The following is a 23,125-nucleotide window of genomic DNA, read 5'->3' as shown; positions in this document are numbered from 1 at the left end:
CTAGAGATACAAAAATGTTGAGGATCACCGTATTTTCAAAATAATTCAATACTCTTTGACCCATCCTTGAAACTAAACAGTAAAATAATTTGTTTTTTTCCTTCATTGAACTTGGATTTTATCTCCATTATATGTACTTTACCGGTGAACAATAGTAGAATGGATAATGAAGGTGAAGAAAACAGCACCATTGAGGACAGATATGGAGAAATTAAGGCCAGAAATACACTCAACACGAAAAAATACCTCCAGTACCAGTCCCAAATCTCCAAGAACCAATCCGTGAATAATGGAATGAACCACACCAACATAACAGTAAACCGGTTCGATCTGCTGAAGAGCGAATTGACTGACGTGTTCAGAGTACTAGACAACAGGTTGGCTACTACTAATGTGGCTCATACGCGATTGAGATTGATGTGGCTAGTGACATGTCAGATAACATGTTGGATGACTTGACTTATCGTGGCCAACGCTGAAAACTGCTGGCGTGTAAAGCACATGAGATCAACTTGATCCTTGATGTTGCGGTGCATGGAGGTGTGTGACGGCGTAATGCAGCGGGATTTCACGATCTGAGGATGGCGAGTCTAACGGTGGTGTTGATTTTTTCAGAAGAAGCAACATAAAATATGGAATCAACACCGCGTTTGACAAAATGACAAAACGAATGGACGCTTCTCAGACGGGGAATAGCTCCTATACCAAGATAAAAAGAAAATGCGAAAGTGAATTGTATAATTTCCATTTGCAAGCACATTAATTATTTGTAGGCTTTATCATGTTACTATATAATATAATAAGATATTACAATATCAATTACGACAAGTATGCATAATTAAAGGAGATTTGGAGAATCTCCAAATTATCTCAAACAATTGACAGGTAGATTCACATAAAATTTCCTCATAATATTTTGAATTAGATAATATATTAACTTTTAACGAAAAAGAAATATTTTGGTTTACTTAATCCTGAAGAAACGCGGTTGGGATATTAATTGTCTGTTTGGAAAAGATGGGGAGCGGGACACTGGGAAGTGGGGTAACAATAGAATAAAATTTTAAAACATTTGTTTCGAAATTTTTTTAAAATTTTTTCCATTTTCTATATCTCCACTTCTCAACTTTTTTTCCCAATTCCCATCTTTTCCAAACAGAGTAATTTTTTTTTTTGGTCGAACCAAGCAGAATGTAAATGAACACGTTTCTTCTCTTATTTATGATTACCTTAGTCATGGAAAATTACTGATCAGCAGCAAAACTTGTCAATTTTCTTCTTAGAAAATTTGACTGAGTCCTCGTCGAAATTTCTTATAATTAGCTTTTGACCCCTAAAAAAGTAAAATTACAAAAAACACTACAGTCAGACATAAATTAGTTTTTCGTATTCCAATTTCTTTTTTTGGGGAAGAAATCATAGAATTTCATTTCCAAATCTCCAGAGAAAGAACATAGCGATTAAGCTCTCAATTTTGATAGTTTATACTAGGGGAGAGCATGGTCCGGATTAAGCCGGTCTAACACCTAACCCAAGGACCAACTCACACAGTATTGGTCCCTAATTTTTGGGACTGAGGACCGACCCTATTGAGCCTGAGACTGAGGACCGGACTGACCCTTTGGGTCCAGTTCAGTTTCAGGGTCAATCCGGGACTAATCGATTATTTTTTTTTTCATTTTTTGTATTCGTTGAAAAAACAGACATACTATTTCAAATTACATATCTATCAATAATGTGACATTGAGTAATCAAATTATGAACACCAAATTATGAACACCAGTACATAACAACATAAAATTCACACTTGTTAAAAGCAACAAACCAAGAAAATGAACACGTGACATACAATTAAACCATAAGAAGTTCAAAATACGTAATATAAACCATGAATTATATAACTTCATATCTTGTTCATTCTCAAATGATCGCTTCAACTTCCGAACACCTAAAAACAAAATAAACAACACACATAATTAATACTTAGCAAAGTATGTTTGTCCAACTGAGTTGCGTTCGTAAGGTGAGTGGAGAGGCGAGTGAACATAGGTGAGCAGTAAGGCGAGTGAGGCAAGCAAAGAGAGGCAAGCGGCGAGGCAAACGAACATAGGCAAGCCAGGCGAGGCGATCGAGATAGGCAGAGACGAGCGAAGAGGTTTTCTATTTTTTTTTGTCGAAATAGAGCTGGGTTTCTTTATACTTTCTGTTTATACGGCAAACTGAACTGCATAAGAAAGAAGACAATAGAAAAGGAGACGTTAGGGTTTAGAGTAGATAAAAGCATATAATGTATAATATATATTATATATAATAATATTTAATACATACAGGGTTGGTTCGGGTTGGACAAACCCTAAACTCTCAGGACCGAGAACCAACCCATACAGTGCAGGGTCCAAGGATCCCAGGACCAAGGACCGACTCAGACCCCTTAGGAACCGGACTAGGACTGGCCAGGTTGGGCCGGTCCAGGGTTGGTCCAGGGTCGACCCTGTACCGATGCTCACCCCTAATTTATACATAGCCAATTCTCCAGAGAAATCATGTATACACTAGACACATGTTCATAACAGAAGGACTAAAATTCATCATACAATACCTCTCGATTCTGTTCATCTCAAGTCTCACTCTATTGAAACTACAGGACATAGCCAAAAAGCTCGACGGGGTCGCGGGCCGAGCCGATCAAATCCTCCTTTCTCCAATTCGGATCCCGCGAACTGCTCTCGGCCTCAGGTGAGCGCTTCCGAGTCACCCTCACCGGCTCCACCTCGGCGCAACCGATCAAGTGCGGGAAATTCAGCCGGGCCTGGGCCCCCCGCATCGAGAACGCAGCCCGGTCATAAGCCAATGCGGCCTCCTGCGGCGTCTCGTAAGTCCCGAGCCACCTCCTCGCACCATTCTTCTTCGAATCCCGGATCTCTGCTGCATACTTCCCCCACGGCCGCCTCCTCACTCCCCGGTAGTGACACCCTCCAGGCACGGCCTCATTCACTTCGACGTGTCCGTAACCCACGACCGATCGCTCATTCGACGAGCTGGGCGATTCCAACCCTACAGTGTCCTTCGGGGGGTTCTGACGGACGTCCACGTCGTAATCACTCGCTTCCAACCAAAATGTTGTCGCCGGCGAGAGAACTATGTCGAAACTTGAATCTGGGCAATGGAATTGAACATCTTGTGCAATTTTCGGTAGGGTTTCGAGCTTGTCATCGTTGAGAAGATGCTGGCGGATGCACTCTAAAAGAGCAGCATCTGAGTCTGATATTGCTGAGCTTCTTGTGGACATGCTGATCCTGAGCGGAGGAGAAGGATACGAGGTTAGGGACTGATTAGGGTTTTGTGCGTACTAAGCTGTTCTTGGGTGGCGAGAGTTGACGCCTGAAGGTATATATAAACGAACTTCATGGGGGAGTTACTTTTTTTTGAAGTCCTTCAAATCGGTACTTCATCTTGTTTATTAGTATTATTATATATGTCACACGGTTGCTTTTTTCTAGTCATTCTGGCGTGGAGTATGTACAGGTAGGTCATTGAGTGTTTCGTTGAAGATTCACTCTTTTTTAACAAATGATGACGACATTGATGTATATCATTTCAAGAAAAAACAGTAAGTGTGAAACCACTTTTGATTCCTTATATCATCTTCAGTGGAACGATTATTCAAAGATAAGACGTTGTGGGTACAGTAACCAAAAAATCAAGAGAAATGCTAGGCTTATCAAGTCTAGTTTACCAAAATTTGTTTACCCACATATATGTCAGACTGTGATTGGTTCTTGAATGCGGCTCGCTTATTTGAAAGGCCTCATATGATGAATCAAATTTGCAGACCAATCTCAGTAAATCAAGCATAATCGAAAACAGTTAAGTGAACAGTTATATCATTATATATATATATATAGGAAAAATTTCAAAAAAGAGCTCGAAATGGAGTATTTTCTCAAATAAGGGTTTGAAGTGGATATTGTCTCAAATAAGGGTATGAAGTGGCCAAATCGTCTCAAATAAAGACCTTTGGCCGGTCGGTGACTATTATGTCGCTGGAGAAGGGGTATTTTAGTAAAAAAAATTATAATTATATATATTTTTTATTTTTTTTACTTTCTTTTTCTTTTTCTTTTCTTTTCTTTTCCTTTTCTTTTTTCTTTTCCCTTTTTTCTTCTTCCCCAGTGGTCACTGCGCCTGGCCGGCGACGGCCTCAAGCGAAGGCTGCCCTTGCCGGCGTCAGGCAAGGGTCACCTCGCTTGGGCTGGGCGGGTGAGGGCGACCCTCACCAAATCCGACGAGGGCAACCCTCACCCTCATCGGCGTCGGGCAAGGGCCACCCTCGCCTGAGCTGGCTTGGGTCGCTCTTGCCCGCCCAGCCCAAGCGAGGCAACCCTCGCCCTATGGCGACGACTGGGTTGCCCTCACCAGCGTCAAGCGAGGGTCGCCTCACCTCGGTTGGGTGGGCAAGGGTGACCCTCGCCAAGCCAGGCAAGGGCGGCCCTCGCCAAGCCAGGCAAGGGCGGCCCTCGCCAAGCCAGGCAAGGGCGGCCCTCGCCAAACGCCGGCGAGGTCAACCCTTGCCTGCCCAGGCGAGGGCGGCCTCCGCCTGAGGCCAGCGACCTCCGCCGACCCCGGCAATGGCCGACGGAGGGAAGAGAGGAAAATAAAAAAGAAAAGGAAAAAAAAAGAAAAAAAATTTAAAAAAAGTAAAAAGACTAAAATACCCTTTAGCCAGTGAGGTGAGGTCCTTATTTGAGATCGATATGGCTACCTCATGCCTTATTTGAGATAGGATTCACTTCATACCTTTATTTGAGAAAATAAGGGCAATTCAGATCCTTATTTGAGATAAGGTTCACTTCAGACCTTTATTTGAGAAAAATGACTCCACTTCGGACCCCTTTTTTGAATTTTCCCATATATATGTTGTTAATGTGATGCACATAGCTAGGTGATCATGTTAGTGGCGATTAAAAGGAGTGCAAAATTGTTCAGAAGCATCATTTTGTCAAATTTTTGCCTCCAAATTAGACTAAAGTCTCTTGGAAATTCCTTCCAAAGTTTTGTCACCTAAAAAACGTGAAATTACTGAAGATATTCGTGTCGGGCTTTTTTTCCCTCTTTTTTTTTCTTTTTTTTTGTGAAAGAAATTATTAGCCTTCTGTTTTCAAAAGTTGAAAGTAAATATTCATTTTTCAAAAGTTGTTTTAGCTTAAAATTATATTTACCGTGAGGGATACTATGAAGATGGAGGGAAAATGGATCTCCTAAAGAAGTATAGTAAACTTTAAAGGAGTGTCTAAGACAATGATCCATCTAAAAGATGGAACAGGGGGTCTCTTCCTTTACTTTATTTTTATCTCTCTGTATGAATTTAATTCTAATACAGAATTACATATGTGTCCCCTGTTACATATACTTATAAAAAAATCATATATGCACATACACAAAATTAACCACCGCCACCGCCGCCGCCGCCGCCGCCGCCGCCGCCACCCCCCCCCCCCCCCCCCCCGGTTTCTAGGAGGCTTTTAATTTGGGATCTGGCCTAGGGTTTTATCGATCCAGCTTGACTCAACTCGAGAAATCAAAATTCATTTGGAGGATTCTCAAGTCTTACCAACAGCTACATATGTTCATTAGATTGGAACATCATAATACATAGACTGATGATTCAATTCTTCTCTTTTTGATAGATTAAGGCTAGCATCATCAGATACAATCAATTTATTTTGTTGAAATTACTGATGATTCGCACATTAAATCGTGTTCACAATCGAGTTTTGAAGAGTCTCTTCAGGCAACTTAATCTAAATTGAGACTCCAACAAGAACTTGATACTGAACCGAGGATTCATTCAGGATTTGGAGCACAGGCATCAAATCAAAGAAAGAAGGAAACCGATGACGATTGAAAACTTCTCTCAGTAGGAAAGACTTTTGGCAATTAGGTTTCGTTTGTTTCGCGAAAAATGAATGATTTGAAAAATATTTTCGTAAAAATAATAACTTATATCCCTTATAATTATGAATGAACAAAAAATATTTTCACTATCCACGAAAATATTTAGGCAGTTTAATAATGAAAACATTTTTTATTGTCTAATTATTTCGAGCAACGTAAGCTATTATTTTTAGAAAAATATTTTTCAAATCATTCATTTTTCGTGAAACAAACGGAGCATTAACATGCGGTTTGTCCAAGAAAACATTCATGTTGATTTGATTGATTTCTCTTGTCTGATCCAATGAAAATTGATCGTTACTTTCTGCTGTTGTGGCCAAAAAAAGGAAGTTTGAGCAATTTCGAGGAGTCAATACATTGTTAAGTCGTTTTATTACTCCAAAAGGAAGGGCAGTCCACACTTTTGACTATTCTTTACTTGACTTGAGCTGACCGAGCTTGAATTTTAATGCGCGATTGAGTGAAGTGCCCCATATGCTTAACCTAAGATTTTCTATGTTCCTAAATAAATGAGTAGGTTCATTGGCCAATTGAGTTTAAATTTCCCTCTTTTTGATATAGACGCTATTTGAACATAATCGGAATCAACTCACGGTCGAATAGTCAACGAACCAATCTTGATTGATTTATCTTGAATAAATTACACCGTCAAAATCAACCCTAGTTTCGACATTCCTCAAAGAAACAGTTGTATGTAGTAGAGCAAAAATTTTAAAGTTCATTCCATTTTCTATATCTCCACCTCTCAATTTTCTTTTTCCAATTCCCATCTTTTCCAAAAAGAGCATAAACGAACGCATATCTTCTCATATGTATGATTTTCTTAGGTGGCGACTCAAAGCACTGTAAAGTGCAAATTTTTTAGTATGATAGCATGGAAAATTACAGTTCAGCAGCAGCACTTGTCAATTTTCTCCCCAGAAAATTTGACTAAACCCCCGTCGGAATTTCATCTAATTTGTTTTTGCTCCCTGAAGAAACAAAAATTAGTAAATCACGCATAAATGAGTTTTTCGTGTGCTTCTTTTATGCGAAAATTATACACTTGACGCATGTTCAAAACACAATGACTAAAAATCATCACACAAAACTGTCAATTTCGTCCATTTCAAGTTCCACTCTATTGGAACGACAGGATATAGCCATTAAGCTCGTCGGGGTCGCCAGCCGAGCCAGTCAAGTCCTCCTTTCTCCCTGTCGGATCCAGCAAGCCGATCTCAGCCTCAGGTGAGTGGTGCCGCTTCCGAGTGACCCTCACCGGCTCCACCTCATCACAACCGATCAAGTGAGGGAAATTTAGCCTGGCCTTGGCCCCACGCATCGCAAACGCAGCACAGTCATAAGCCAACGCAGCCTCCTGTGGCGTCTCGTAGGTCCCGAGCCACCTCCTTGTGCCGTTCTTCTTCGGGTCCCGAATCTCCGCCGCATACGTCCCCCACGGCCGCCTCCTCACTCCCCGGTAGAGACACCCTCCAGGCCGGGCATCACACTCACGCATCACCGCAGGCATGGCCTCATTTGCTTCAACGTGTCCATGATCCTCGATCGTTTGCTCATTCAACAAGCTGGGTGATTCCAATCCCATGGCGTCTTTCAGGGGATCGGGATAGACGTCCACGTCTGTATCATTTGCTTCGAAGGACATTGTTGTCTCCAGCGACGGGAATGTGTTGAAACTTGAATCTGGGCAATGGAATCGATCATTTTCATCGATTTTCACAGGGGTTTCAAAGTCGTCATCGTCAAGAAGATGCTGACGAATGCACTCTAAAAGAGCAACATCTGATTCTGATATTGTGGAACTTGTTGTGTAAATGTTGATCCTGAATAGCGGACGGTAATGCGAGGTTAGGGACTGATTAGGGTTTTCTGCGTACTATGATGTTCTTGGGTGGCGAGGGTTGACGCTTGACATTATATATAAACGCAATTAATCGGGAGTTAATAAAAGTCCTTTCTTAAATTTGTACTTCAACTTGTTTATTAGTATTATATGTGCAGTTTGGTTGCTTTTTCTGATCACTGTGGCGTGGAGTACATACAGGTAGGTTTTCGAGTCTTTCACTGAAAGCTTCACTTTGTTTTAACATATGATGGCGACGGCGATGACTATAATATATAGTGATTAACAATATATCGAATTTGAATTCATGAACGAAACCTGATTCAAAGCCTGATCGTGTAATTTAAATTAGGAAAGTCTAGATCGGACTTTCGCTTGACCTAACAAATGAAGCTAAAAATCTTTACTGGAGTTGAATTCCTAATTTGAGTCAGTTAAAAAGGGTATCCTTTCTTTAATACAAATATATATAAGAGGTAGATTTTGGTTTTAGCATATTAGAGCAAACAAGAAAAATGTAGGGTTTTCTATCAGTGAGTTTTATCGGTAATTCGTTGTGAGGGATTGTGATATAAAACATTTATGAGTTTGCTTTGGTTATAATTTAGGGTTGGGAAACACTTGAGCGATTGAGCGAGTGTAAACTATGTATTATCCGGATTCATAGGGATTTCTTGGCAGCTAGTTCTCCTCGTGGGATAGGTGCCTACACTCGGATAAAAGCACATAAATCTCTAGTGTTCATTATTGTTCCACGTGATTTCTTTGGTAATTTCTTCTTCTCATGTGAGCGTGCAACTATTTTAGGTCACTCAAATCTTTATATGTTGAGCGATTATTCGAATTGAGACATGCTGGGAATTGTGCAAAAAAAAAAATCTAGAGAAATGCTAGACTTGCTACATCTAGTCTACAAAATTAGTTTGCTTAGTGATATGTTAGACTGTGATTGGTTCTCAAATATGGTCAACTTACTTAAAAGGACTCAAACCAAATTTGTAAAACAATCTCCATAAATCTAGCATAATGTAAGTCTATTAATTTATAAAACAGTGGTAAAATTGAAATGAAGTGTCCAATGTGATCCCTCTATAAAAGGGTGATGGACATCTTCCCTCAGTTTGTTTCCATCTCTTGTCTCAACCTTATACACAATCAGTTATGTGTGGTTTGTGCATATCAGTTAATAAAAAAATTACCACTTAGCCTAACACTCTCTCTCTCTCTCTCTCTCTCTCTCTCTCTCTCTCTCTCTCTCTCTCTCTCTCTCTCTCTCTCTCTCTCTCTCTCTCTCTCTCTCTCTCTCTCTCTCTCTCTCTCTCTCTCTCTCTCTCTCTCTCTCTCTCTCTCTCGGACCAACTTCACACTATATTTTTATCTCGAACATTATCAAAATCATCTCATGGTCGAGTAGTCAACGAATCAATCTTCATTGATTTATCTCGAATAATGTACGCAGTCACAAAATCTACCCTCGTTTTTTGCATTTCTGCTTACACGGTTATTCATATTCATATTCATATAAAGACTCGCCATTTTCTTGTGAGAAATTAAATTCTCATTTTTGCATTTCCGATTATATGGTTATTCATATCCATTTAAAGACTCACCATTTTCTTGTGAGAAATTAAATGTTCGTGTAAAGGGGAAAAAAATAAGCACCACATAATTGCTCAAGTGCATTTGAACTTAGGTAATAACTAATCGGGTTTTCTCACGTTTCATTCATCTAATAACGATTCTGTAAAATGTTATATTTTAAGGGCCGTACTTTCTGATTTAAAAAAAAAGGGCAGTACTAACCCCGAAAGCAGAAATAATGCACAGCATTGTTATAGGTTCTTTCTTTCTTTTTTTAATCTTTATTGATAAAAAAAAAAGAAAATAAAAAAAATTATTTCAATTTTAATAGTTGGAGGTTCCATTTTCGGAACCTAGCTCGAAAGACACGTTATAGTCCTTCACTTTTTAATCAAATTATTTCTCACATGGACCATTTTCAACTATATCTTATTTATTATGTGGTATATGCTCTTTTCTCCATTTTGTATGGCGGAGTTCCTCCATCTTTTGCGGTTGTCAGAGTTCAGTAGATCTTGATAAATTAAAACATCTAACTCCGTGACGAGGACGACAAGAGACGGTGTAAATTACTGGATTAACACCTCTAATTAAAGTATTAATTTGTAATTAAAGCCAGTGATATGGATGCAATGTCAAAAGGGCCCAGCTTTGGTTATTATCACGCGTGCTTAAATCATGTCGCTCCAGTGTTTTGACTTGTGCTTTCACACGAGCCAGTTAACTCTCAGTTAAACAAAACATTGTTGATCGATTTTGACGTGGACAGCTTATTTTAATCTCATTGGAACACCAAATATGTCATGATAATGGACGTGTAATTAATCTGGAATTTATATTAAAAATAGAACCTGGGTCCTTGTGAAATTTTGTGTAACATGGTCAAATTTATGTAGAGTTTAATCTTAGGATCTAACTCCTCCGTCGGGAAATTTTAAAAAAAAAATTTGTTTCTAATGCGAGCCTTGTTGTCAATACACAAATATAGTATAATATATACATATATATTATCTTGTATCTATATACAACATTATAAAATTGTGTCCGTTCACTAATACACTAAGCCAACTGGTTCCGTACAAATATGAGGACAACGAAAATATAAACAAAGCATATCAAAAGTACACTATGCTACCGATAGATTTAAACCCAATATTAACAAGTTCCTAAAAATCATTCGGGTATTTCATACATAATAATATCGTGTCCTATAATTAAGTCCATGCGTGGCATAGATACTCCAGTATGTATGTTTGTATGTACGTACATCTCCTGAAGAAATTGATCGCTTGTCGTTTTTTGACACCCCACGTTTCTTTTGTGAACGTCGCTCTTGTCAGTTGTCTTATTACATGTTTTTGGATCCACCATGGCTGTCCAGTCAAACAATCACGAAACACTGACTAAATCGTGGGTTCTTCCATTTTCTTTCAAAGAAGAATATTTTAATAAAATCCTTACAAAATTCCGTGCTCCCAACATGATTAGTTGGGTGAAGGGTGAACTGTCAAACAACTTCTCCTTAACTTTTACCAATTAATCAACTAACTAGTCACTAGCAATTGAGTGATTAGAAGAAAACTCTAATTGGTGTGCTGAAATTAATTTTCTTCTTTTCTATTATTTCGAGACGCGGAATCTAAAGGAAAAAAACAATTTCTGATTGGAATAAAAGCAAACGTTTTTGTGTGGGATAAAACTACTAATGTACAGGCAGCGTGCATCTGGCTGCAATTTCCTTGATTTAATATGTAGTTTTCTTTGTTGCTTTGCAATTAAAAGGAGAATAAACATCGTGTTGATCAAGCATTATTTTGATGGTATAATTAATGTTGCAAATAAGATACTGTCCCAAACCCTAGAAATACACGTGACCAACACAGTCCGCAGATACAAAAATACAGACTGGGATCACTGTACTTTGAGAACGTGAACACCATTTCCAAGAAGATCTCTTCGAGAACAGCAGGTCCGTACGTGAAAATGGGCTTTTCTTTGCTAAAGAAGGCTCTGGATAACTTCATTTATCTGCATGTGCACTGCGTGGGGGAGTTCTTTACGTGTTCCTCTTCGACCCATCCTTGAAACTGAACATCAAAAATGGTTTCTTTAACCTCCCATTGAACGTGGGTTTTGGATCTAGCTAAGGGTTTTTTAGATACTTGCTGAGGGGAGAACAGTCAATGAAGTGAAGTAATCTGTCTGCATATCGTTGTGGGTGATCCCTTTTGTTTCTTTTCTTCATTGTCTCATCCTTGCATGTGATTGATATGCTCTCTGCTGTATTAAGTTTATAGAGCAGTTTGGCTATAAGTTGAGTATCTCATTATCTAGTTAATTAAGCATGCGAAATTCATTAGAGAATTCATTCATTCATTTGAATTAGCCAAGAAAAATGCCACAAGAAGAGACAGAAAGTAATTACCGGAGTTGGGTCTACAAGCATCCTTAGAGGGGAGTAGCGGGGCCGGCAATAATGAGGATCAAGGGTGATTAATCATAAGAAATGATAACATTAATAAGCACATGCTACATATATCAGCATATAATATACTTCTATAATAAATCAATACCAAAGTCCAAAGAAAACATGTGCTCTTGCAATTCGTGTGTCGCAATATCAATACACTCTATTCGTATAAGATTTCACTCAATACTTGTTAATATATAATAAATTTGTAATGCCGCGAGAGCCAAGATGGAATCACATGACTGTATATTTCAAATCTTTATTGTAAAGGACGATCAACATTTTGACATTTTTTGAAAAAATAATTCTTTATTTGAAGTTGAGTTAGTATTTAATCACCATATGGTCCTCATTTTCCATAATTAAATCCGATATTTTTCCTTTGTTTTTTCTTTTCTTTTTTTCTTCTTCTCCTTCCTTGGCCCATGGCCGGCGAGGGCCGCGATGCCCTCGCCGGCTTTGGCGAGGGCTGGACCCTCGCCGCCAGCCCTCACCGGATCTGGCCCAATGAGGGCAACCCTCGCCTAGGCTGCAAAGCCCTTGTCAGATCCGGCGAGGCAGACCTCACCCAACCCGTGAGGGTCCAACCCGGAAAGAAGAAGAAAAAAAATTTTCTTTTTCGTTTTTGATTCTTGTTCCTGGAATTAATAATCAACTTTTGTTTTTATTCTTGATTCTGTTCCAAATTTGTTCCCGGGAACAAAAAATTTACCAAATGGATTTATATTCTTTATTTGTTCCAGGGAACAAAAGAATAGAATCAAGCACCGTTTGGCCAGTTACCAAACAGGGTCTTAACAACTTAAATTTTTAAAACAGTTAGCGGTGCCCGGTGATTTATGATATTGCACTAAAAGTTCTGGTTCAATGAAGACAAAATGTCGCTTACTTCTTCTTGTTCTAGATAATGGCACTCGATGGTTTATGATGTTTTCATGAGGTACTCTTGTTGACCTCTAAGAATCTTCGAGTATAAATATTTCTATTGTTGAAACCCTGGCCAATCTACGTGGAAACTCGACTCCTCAGGTGCCGACTATTATCATAATCTTGAATTTTTTCTCATTCGTCTTGCCAAATATTTTTGAATATCTGGCCCGTTGTATTTCAAACTTTTCAGGCTTGAATTGTCGGCATGCACGCTTGCCGTGAGGATCCAACTCGGAAAGAAGAAGAAGAAAAAAAAATTTCTTTTTCGTTTCTGATTCTTGTTCTCGGAATTAATAATCAACTTTTTTTTTATTCTTGATTCTGTTTCAAATTTGTTCCCGGGAACAAAAAATTTACCAAACGGATTTCTGTTCTTTGTTTGTTCCCAGGAACAAAATAATAGAATCAAGCACTATTTGGCCGGTTACCAAACAGGGCCTTAACAGCTTAAATTTTTAAAACAGTTGGCGGTGCCGGTGATTTATGATATTGCACTAAAAGTTCTGGTTCAATGAAGACAAAATGTCGCTTACTTCTTCTTGTTCTAGATAATGGCACTCGGTGGTTTATGATGTTTTCATGAGGTACTCTTGTTGACCTCTAAGAATCTTCGAGTATAAATATTTCTATTGTTGAAACCCCGGCCAATCTACGTGGAAACTCGACTCCTCGGGTGCCAACTATTATCATAATATTGAATTTTTTCTCATTAGTCTTGCCAAATATTTTTGAATATATGGCCCGCTGTGTTTCAAACTTTTCAGGCTTGAATTGTCGGCATGCACGCTTATGTTTTTTAAACTTAAAATGAAGCAAGAAGATCAGGACATTATTGATAAATTTGTGGACATTTGATGCCGCATAGGTTAACGCTGTTGAATTTTGCACGGGCAGCTTCTAATTAACAATAAAGAGTGGAAATTAATGAAATTAGCATCTTCAATAATGTCAAAGATACAGTGAAAGAAACTCATGAACCATGTGTTTGGAATTTTGTGGAAGGGAGAATCTTCGACGCCGAAAAAATAGAAGTCGCAGGTCAAGAAAAATGGGAAAATTGTCAATTCAGTCCTAAACCTATTGTACGCGGCCAATTCAGTCCTAAACCTTTCAATTTTGCCAATTCAGTCCTAAACCTTTTAAAAATTTGCCAATTCAGTCCTTCCGGCACATTTACCCCGGAAAATGCTTACGTGGATGTCCAGTCAGCTCTGGCCATCCTACGTGGCCGGACCGGCGGGAGGCCGGCGCTGACGTGGTCACCGGAGATAAAAACGACGCGTTTTCTGCGATTAAAAAAAGAAAGAGTTTGGAGTTGTCGTCTGCTTGGAACCCTCGTGTCTTGCCCCAAAGTGAACGCTCACCCCAATCCTCGCTCCAATTCGAAGAACCCTAACACAAATCGATTCCATCTCAAGTCGAATCGAACGATTTCTCGCAAGCCGCATCGTTCTTTCGTCAAATCGGCTCCTCCAATCCTGCGTTCGCTCGTCAAAATTGAAGACCCGATTCACCCACAACACCCGATTCGACCTCCGGATTCTACAGCGAACGCGACAAGGTGTGTGGTCCCGATTTTCTTTTGTTGTCGGCACTCAGCGAACACAATATAAAGGTGCGTTTTCGTGCTCCCAAACGCAACACAAAGATTTATGAATTCTTTTGTATGCTGGAACTGATGGTAATGCTATTACTGCCTGTTGTGGGTCTGTGTCGGGATCAGCTTGCTATGGGTTCTATGGGTTTTGTCTCGGGATCTACTAGTTGGGATGAGTTCACCACTGAATTTTAGCTTGAGGTGGGTTGTTCTTTTGGTATCAAAAGCCATGGGAAGTAGCATTAATGTACTGAGGTGGGTTGTTCTTTTAGGAATTTTATTTGAGTACCATATGTTCTCTCTGCGAAATTTTTCTCTGTTCGTAGCATGAATCTGTTCAGATTGGAAGTGCTGCTACTGGAAGAGTTCATCTGATTAGTATCTATTCATCTGTCCATCATATTTGCTCATTGTCTTGACTATTGGAAGTGTCTTTTTGGATTCTCTTAAATCTTATGCTATCCTCACTTTTTCCCTTGCAAATGGCAGAATCACAAAAGGAAACTCCAGTAGTAATTTGAAAGCATAAATAGCAATTGTACTATAACTAACAGCGAGGTGTCATCGCAAGAAGAGATTAGAGAATTCATGAAGAGATCAGCCTATTCGTCACAATCGATGGCGTCGGTCCCTCCAATCAACAACGATACATCCATTTTTTGTTACTGTGGCCTCAAATCTCCACTACGAACAGCAAGGACGAAGGACAATCGGGGAAGAAGATACTACGGCTGCCCAAGATACAACCACAACAACAAAGGAGAAAGTTGCAGTTTTTTTATTTGGGTTGATGGGGAAATCAGTCAATCAGCAAGAAGTGTGTCGAAAAGTTTTCACCAGAGCAATGTCGAGCAAGAACTAATGTCAACCTGTAGTGAGGATGATGGCTGCTCGATGGACGCCGAAGTCAAGGCTCTCAAAGCACAATTAAAACATGTGAAACAAGAAAATTCTAGATTGAAGATAATGTTGGTTGTGTTGTTAGTGTTTATAGTAATATTAGCTCGTATGTTATTTTAAAATTTGAAGGTGAAGGATGTCATGAGTTTGGCATAGAATGTGTTATTCTGAACATGTTTTGTATTCGTCGGCATCTTTTTTACATGTATGTGCACTTTGTTTGTGGGATGAATGAAGTGAAGATTTTTTTTCAGTTTGAAAAGCACATATCCTGTCTGGATATGTGGCAATGTTCTTTATAATATTTGGATTTTTAATAGTTCAATTTCCTTTCTGGAACAAATGTTGCTTAAATCAGGAAAAGAGCTAGGGAAATCTCATGGCTAGGGATTTTTAACTTTCCGTTATCCTATATGCCATTGAAAACTGTCTTGCATTCATTCTGATATATGAATAACCCACAATGACAAGGAAAAGAATAATAGATTATCCCACAAAAGCAAGCAACTTGGGTTGAATTAGCTATACTAACTTCATCAAAGCTTCTGTGGCTGAAGATGTTATATGCCCATTAGTTGGACTGAAAAGGTACAAAAAGAAAATTAATATTGACTTTAACAAACAAAGTTCTGTAAACTTACTATGGGAAACGGCTCAGATTTGGCTTGGAATGGATGTATCCACATTTGAAAATGTTTCTGGTGTGGAGAGAGGTTGCTAATTGTCTAATGATGTGCATTTGAGATTGTGCTCTATTTGGTATATTGAAGCTCCATTGATGTTGCTTTAGCTTGTAACAAAGGTTCAGCTCTCATGGACATGCCATTTTGGAATCCAATTTGCAATCTATTTTCAAAAACTAATGCCCACTAACTTTGTCATGTTCCTTGCCATTAATCGGAGCAGTCTTCATGTGCTCAGATTACTTATCTTCCTAGCTGAACAGTGACCAATGCAAAAACAAATAAATTGAACATTAACTATCCCAGGCACCTGCTTCAACTTAAGCATTTATTTGACTTGTCATAGAATATGCAACAATCGGTAAGAGTAACAACAGATAAACAAATTTACCAGAATGCACAAGCACATTTCATTGCAATAAAGGAGAGTACAAGCACAGTACTTCACCGATCCCCAACCAAGTCAATGAGCCATCATCGAGCCAAAAAAAAAAACTAAAACCCACAATGCTACTTCACTGAACCAACCTATCATCGACAAACAAAAAGAGAACCACCACACTACTTCACTAAACCTCTGAGTGACAAAAAAAAGATAAGACAGCCACAACGATACTTCATTGAACCCATTAGCGAAAAAAAAAAAAGAACACAACCATAACACTACTTCCTATCACTTTTTCACAACCATAACACTACTTCCTATCACTTTTTCTTGTAGGTTGAAGTTGCTTCTTGTCACTATTTTTCTTCTTTCTTGATGGGCCTCTTGCTTTAACTGGAACTTCAACTGCAGTTGCTTTTGATGTTGATTCAACATGTGTTTGTACATCAACTCTTTGTCTCTTGCCATGTGCGGAACTTGTAATCTTGCCCAACATCATTAAATTTCATTAGTTAATAAAAATTGCTAATAAAAATGAAAATTTAATAGAATGCTACTCACAGTTTCGTGGACTGGCGTCCTAGGAGCAGCACCATCAATTGGTGCTCCACCAACACTACCACTCGCACCTTCGCCCGTATGCCTCTGAACCTGGAAAGAGTAATATTCACTTAAGGTTTTATCGACAAAGCAAGCATGACACCATGGAAATAGAAATACTTTGCTAGTTAAATTGAAAATCTAACAGAACACTACTCACAGTCCTACAAACAGGTGTCCCAGGCGCAGCATCAGCAATTGGTGTCCCACCAACACCGTCGCTTGCACCTTCGCCTATATGTCTCTGAACCTAGAAAGAGACAATTCATCTAAGGTTTTATCCCCGAAGCAAGCATGACATCATGAAAATGAATGTACTTACCGAAAGTTTTTTCCTTGAAAAGTGTGTTTGTGAAGCGGTAGACCTAGCCTTCCTAACTGGACATGTCAAACTATTGTGTCCTGTTTTCTTGCAAGTTTGACAAGTCATCTTCATTCCTCTCCTCGACATCCGAGTTCCACTTGCCACCTCACCTTCCTCCCTTAATCTTTTATGTTTACGTCTGCCAGGCTTCACCCTAGCTGGAAGTGGTTCAGGTGCCTCATTGTTAGTTTTTTTCCAAAATCTCTCTCCTCGAACTGGCATAAGCATGTTCTGATATGCAGCTAAGAACTTCTCCTTCTTGTAACACACATCGACATAATCATATGCATCCTCATGCCTATGATTTAAAGCAGAAATGGCATGGGGACAAGGGATGCCAGTAAGCTGCCACCTCCTGCAAGTACAGTCTCTCTTGAATACATCGATCACGTACTTCTCACCCTTTTCCATCACCTCATATCCATTATCACCATTCCATATCACTTGGGAGCAAGTTGCAGCAAGTCTATTTTCTTCCAATTTTTTTACGATTCTTGGACCACAGTCTCTCCTCCATCGAGCACATGCATCCCTTTGTGTGTGCATCCTTGTCATTATCATTATCCTCATCTCCTCTAACATGCTATAAATGGACTTACACCTGGCATCTACGATTCTTCCGTTGAATGCCTCACATAAGTTGTTGTCAACTATATCACATTTGACCTTAGTGGTGAAGAAAGCCTTTGACCAGTGCTTTGGCTCCGTTTGAACTAAGTCATGATATGCAGCAGGACTAATTTTCTTCAATGCTTGAGCATGTTCATCGTACTCTACCATGGTATTGCTCTTAGCACACTGCCAAAACAATCTTTGCATTTGTACTCCCTTATACTTCTTGCCCCAGTTGGCATAAATGTGTCTAGCACACATTCTATGCTCAGCTGCAGGCAACAACTCTGCCACAGCTTGTAGAAGACCCTACAAAATATGATTCCAATCAAAATAACATACTACAAGTGTGATCATTTAAGACAATAAAAAAGAAATAAGGAACTTACCTTTTGCTTATCACTGATTATGACCCAACCTCGTCCATATGTGTTTATAATGTTGAGGTCCCACATCAACTGTGTCAAGAACCAATTCCAGGTGTCTCCACTCTCAACTTTGACAACTGCCCATGCAATTGGAAACATCTGATCATTTGCATCCCTTCCAATGGCACACAAGATCTCCCCTTTACAAATTCCTTTTAAGAAGCAACCATCTAACCCTATCACTTTCCTACATCCATCAAGGAAACCTTTTTTGCATGCAGCAAAACAGATATACATTCTCTCAAAGAATGCCTTAGAATGCATTTCGGGCTTCTCAACCTTCAGTATAACACTACTCCCAGGATTTGTCTCCCTAAGCTCCTCTGCATAATCCCACAACTTTGCATATTCTTTCTCATAGTTTCCCATCAAAACAGGGAAGGCAAGCAACCTAGCCTTTGTACACTGATTCATACTTACATTTAAGCCCAACTGATCCTTGATAAGCTCCTTCAAAGCACTAGTTTTGATGGTTGGCATTGCTCTAATTGTACTAAGGTAGTGCTTTGCCAACCAAGAACTCGTGACCCTCTTATTATTAAAGCCGATGCTACATGAATGTTCTTCGTGGTAGGTCTTCACATGGAATGACCCAGTTCTACCATCCAAAGATGCAGAAATCCTCCAAGCACAATTTGCATCCGCACATTTTGCTCTAACAAATTTTTTTTCATTCTTGACAAATTTTATCTCTCTACGCTCGGCTACTGAGTACTTTATGAGAGCATCTTTAAATTGCCTACTATCATCAAACTTCATAGACGTAGAAAAAAAAGGCACTACACTATCAGGATCATACATTGGAAACCTACTTCTCCTTCTTGTCACATCACTATCTTCTCGCTCTACATCAGAACTTAAACTCTCATCTCCATCTGTTTCATAATAGTCTGTTTGGTAACCACCTTCAGCAATAACCACATCAGATTGTTCGCGATTAGATGATTCTCTTATAGATTGTTGGGATGGTACAACTTTCGTGAGTGGTTCCGCTATAATCCAACCCTTTGTGACCCTCTTGTGGAACTCCCTAATGTTCTTCCTTGCTTCTACAAGTTCCTCATCATCATTATCCTCATCATCAGTCGAGAATATTGTATCGACTAGATTAGATGAGTATTCATTGTCTGAATCAATTTCAACATTATCTACCGATACATCTAAATCATCCACCATAAATTCATTACTCTCTAATGTAGCACCATCACCCTTATCAACTGAGAAATTACAATCTAAACCAATACCCTCAACGGCACCCTCACCAATGCCCTCGCCTTGGCCAACACCCTCACAGGCACCTCCACCAATGCCCTTACTTTTACCAGCACCCTGACCAGCATTCTCATTAGCACCCTGACCAGCACCTCCAACAAGACAAACCAGAGTTGACTGGTTGTCCATCTCGACCCTATACAAAATGACAACGTATATTATAGTTTGTTAACTGAACATAATTGAGGGTCAATATAATAACACGTGAAGATAAGCATTAGCACAAAGAAATTTGTCATTGTGCTTAATTATCAGATCTCTTGACACTCCTTGTGAGAATAACTTAAACTAGAGCAAGACAAATGCTAACTAAAAAAATAGGAAACTGAAGTAAAATTTTTGCGCAGGCAAACTTATATAACGATACATATTGTCTAGTAAAGTCATTGAAAGAATATTTGGTGCAGGTTTCAGAAGCTCTAATAGAATTCCCATCTACTTCATTAAATCTTTTGTGCCTCCTGTGACATTTCAAGGCAAAGTCTTCTTATTGTCAATTTGCCTAAACAGAAGTCACAGTTAGTTCATCCATAATCTTGTTCAAAGTTTCAGGAGGCTAAAATTCACGTGACCTTACTCAAGTGAAATTCCTAAAAGAACAACCCACCTCAGTACATTGATACTACTTCCCATGGCTTTTAATAACAAAAGAACAACCCACCTAAGGCAAGTTCAGTCAAAACAGAATTTGCCACAAACATTCTGTGTAGAAACAAAATTTGCCACAAACATTCTGCGTAGACTATTTTGCCACAAACATTCCGTGCAGTCAAAACAGAACCCAAAGTTACAACACACAAAAGAAATTCATAAATCTGTCGCAACAAAATTTGCCACAAACATGCTACGTGGACTATTTTGCATCCAAATATTCTTTTGTGTGCATACATGCTTAGAAATTAGTTTCAGATGGCCATCGGGGGTTTTGCGTGAAGACAATCATGTTCGTCAAGTACCGACAACACGTGAAGACAACGAATCTTTGTGTCGCGTTTGGGAGCACAAAAACGCACCTTTATATTGTGTTCGCTGAATGCCGACAACAAAAGAAAATCGGGACCACACACCTTGTCGCGTTCGCTGCAGAATCCGGAGGTCGAATCGGGTGTTGTGGGTGAATCGGGTCTTCAATTTTGACGAGCGAACGCAGGATTGGAGGAGCCGATTTGACGAAAGAACGATGCGGCTTGCGAGAAATCGTTCGATTCGACTTGAGATGGAATCGATTTGTGTTAGGGTTCTTCGAATTGGAGCGAGGATTGGGGTGAGCGTTCACTTTGGGGCAAGACACGAGGGTTCCAAGCAGACGACAACTCCAAACTCTTTCTTTTTTTAATCGCAGAAAACGCGTCGTTTTTATCTCCGGTGACCACGTCAGCGCCGGCCGGTCCGGCCACGTAGGATGGCCAGAGCTGACTGGACATCCACGTAAGCATTTTCCGGGGTAAATGTGCCGGAAGGACTGAATTGGCAAATTTTTAAAAGGTTTAGGACTGAATTGGCCGCCGTACAATAGGTTTAGGACTGAATTGACAATTTTCCCCAAGAAAAATTGTTTTTGGTGGGTATATGATTAATTCTTGTCATCGAGTTATCAGCCTTATCATTTGAGCAATACTTCAGTAGATTGACCATCTTATAGTTCTAGATTACTTGACAATGGGTCTTACATGCTCTTTGTATACATATGACCTCTCACCATCTAATAGCTTAAACTTTCAGATTAGACATTCTAATATGATAATCTAGAGATGAGCAGTTCCAAATTCCGTCCAGGTTTCCCTTGGAATTTATAACCTACCCTATCACAAGTTTCAGGGTTGGTTCTAGGATCTACCAAAGTTCCACATATACTATCAATTGAATGATTGTAATGAATCATCACCTCTAATTATCACTATTTGCTATAATTCGTTGATCACAACTCATATTTAAACACACAAAGAATATGAAACATTAATAAAGTAAAAGTTTTTGTTATGATATCGCCGGAAATGGAAGCCCATACTACTGAATTCAGATTATACACTTATCATTGGACGTTATGGAATATCGCAAGATCGCATAAAGACATAGAACAAGAAAAACACAAAAACTTGTTCGACTTGGAACCTATTTGTCAGAATAGTTTTCCAAATTTTTGGAACCTAAAACCTACTCTGCATACCCTAGAACCTAGTTCTCAGGTTTCTCGGTTCTACCATGAAACCATGCTCACCCCTAATGGTATTGGAGTCAATGTTATACTTTCACGTATGTGCATCCACCCCCATCAATCAAATTTCACGTGTCGCTCCTAATACGTATTATATACTTTTTACATAGAATCATTGTTCTAGACGAGAGATACAAATGTTCGAGGCATTTTCTCTTCTCTATAATTTAAAGGCATAGGTATGGAGACTCGGCTAGGCTAGTTGAAGGCCTGTAGAACACCCTTCATGTTTCTTTTATATAGTTTGTTGGATTCAAATGGATGATATGCAATAGGTATGCAGACTCGGCAATGCTGGGGCATGCAGCTACTAGTGGAGAGAGAAACAGAGGAGAAAAGAGACTAGTATTTTTTACGAGCTGTTAGGGTGTGGTTTATACACCCCATCAACAGGAAGGCATGGGGATCCGAGGGGGCCGTCTCGATAAGGGTCATGAGGGTAACGCCCTCGAGTTGCCAAAGGGCTTTCATAGCTTGGGCCCGTATCTTATTGATAGTTTGGCTTGAACTCATGAATAGCTGTTGTATTATATATATATATATAATCTCTTTATCTTGTAATTAAAAGTTGTAATAGAGAGGTAGGAGATGCTAATTATAGTGGAATTCCCTGCCGGATGTAACCCTAGTGTAAGGGTGAACAAGGATAAAATCTTATGTCTTGATTTCTCTTTCTCGCATTTATTCTCTATTTCGTTGTGTTTGTGTGTCTAATCTAACACGAGTCATGTGTTTTGTGAATACGTGATGCACATGTATCGATTAGATAAATGGAGAGAGATCCGAAGAACTATATCACCCATTTTTGAAGAAGAGGAATGCCATGTTCTCGTTTTTAATCTTTCACCAACGGGAAAAGATTAGGCATGCAATCATATCTCTATAAATTCTGGTTATTAGACTACAAACACATGTAATGTTTTAAAGTTGAACATTCCCCTTCACACCCAAGGTGAAATGACGAGGAAGGTCTAAAATTTGCGAATCTAATATGCATGGGAGAAAGAAATTTGACAGTGAATTCGTGTTAAAGAAACTAGGGAAATTCACTTTGAGGAATCAAATTTGAATATGACTCGCGATTGTTTATTTTAAGGATTTAAGAACTTGTTATTTCCACTTAAATAACAGCAGAAGGTAATCTTTTTTTATTAAACTTTCCTGTCAAAATGTAATTTATTATTCAAACTTTGAAAGATCATAAAAAAAACTGTATGTGAATCTACATTTCAACATTTACATTTTGTGAAGTTTCGAGTGTTTTGCATTGAATAAAAGTGAAAATGCGTG

General features: G+C 39.1%; 3 protein-coding genes across 3 annotated transcripts; all 3 read right to left on the bottom strand.

The window, feature by feature from the left end:
• Positions 1-2,638: 2,638 nt before the first annotated feature.
• LOC115661993 (ethylene-responsive transcription factor 2-like) lies at positions 2,639-3,289 on the bottom strand. The gene has a single exon (XM_030584175.1). It carries the CDS (start codon positions 3,287-3,289, stop codon positions 2,639-2,641), a length of 651 nt encoding a protein of 216 aa, XP_030440035.1.
• Positions 3,290-7,075: 3,786 nt separating this feature from the next.
• On the bottom strand, positions 7,076-11,403 carry LOC115661992 (ethylene-responsive transcription factor 1-like). The gene is made up of 2 exons (XM_030584174.2): positions 11,282-11,403; positions 7,076-7,778 (listed from the first exon to the last, which is right to left on the bottom strand). The coding sequence occupies exons 1-2, from the start codon at positions 11,401-11,403 to the stop codon at positions 7,076-7,078; spliced, it is 825 nt and encodes a 274-aa protein (XP_030440034.2).
• Positions 11,404-16,651: 5,248 nt separating this feature from the next.
• Positions 16,652-19,749, bottom strand: LOC115668933 (uncharacterized). Its single transcript, XM_056317945.1, has 5 exons — positions 18,310-19,749; positions 17,267-18,229; positions 17,105-17,194; positions 16,906-16,995; positions 16,652-16,828 (listed from the first exon to the last, which is right to left on the bottom strand). Exons 1-5 carry the CDS (start codon positions 19,747-19,749, stop codon positions 16,655-16,657), a joined length of 2,757 nt encoding a protein of 918 aa, XP_056173920.1. The 3' UTR covers positions 16,652-16,654.
• Positions 19,750-23,125: the final 3,376 nt, after the last annotated feature.

The sequence above is a fragment of the Syzygium oleosum genome, unplaced genomic scaffold, assembly GCF_021117445.2.
Source record: "Syzygium oleosum isolate NSW1041296 unplaced genomic scaffold, Sole_v2.1 Sole_v2.14, whole genome shotgun sequence".
Lineage (NCBI taxonomy): Eukaryota > Viridiplantae > Streptophyta > Magnoliopsida > Myrtales > Myrtaceae > Syzygium > Syzygium oleosum.
Note: the sequence above shows the minus strand (reverse complement) of the source record. Positions and strands in the feature narration are given on the sequence as shown.

Bases quoted from the DNA above. Each gene is read 5' to 3' on its own strand.
- LOC115661992 (XM_030584174.2), bottom strand. From the start codon at position 11,403: ATGAAGTTATCCAGAGCCTTCTTTAGCAAAGAAAAGCCCATTTTCACG. The intron at 7,779-11,281 runs GTATTTTTGTAT...TCCGCTATTCAG, and splicing joins AAGTACAGTGATCCCAGTCT to GATCAACATTTACACAACAA.
- LOC115661993 (XM_030584175.1), bottom strand. From the start codon at position 3,289: ATGTCCACAAGAAGCTCAGCAATATCAGACTCAGATGCTGCTCTTTTA.
- LOC115668933 (XM_056317945.1), bottom strand. From the start codon at position 19,749: ATGGACAACCAGTCAACTCTGGTTTGTCTTGTTGGAGGTGCTGGTCAG. The intron at 17,195-17,266 runs GTAAGTACATTC...GTCTCTTTCTAG, and splicing joins TTTCAAGGAAAAAACTTTCG to GTTCAGAGACATATAGGCGA. The intron at 16,829-16,905 runs GTGAGTAGCATT...ATGTTGGGCAAG, and splicing joins GGACGCCAGTCCACGAAACT to ATTACAAGTTCCGCACATGG.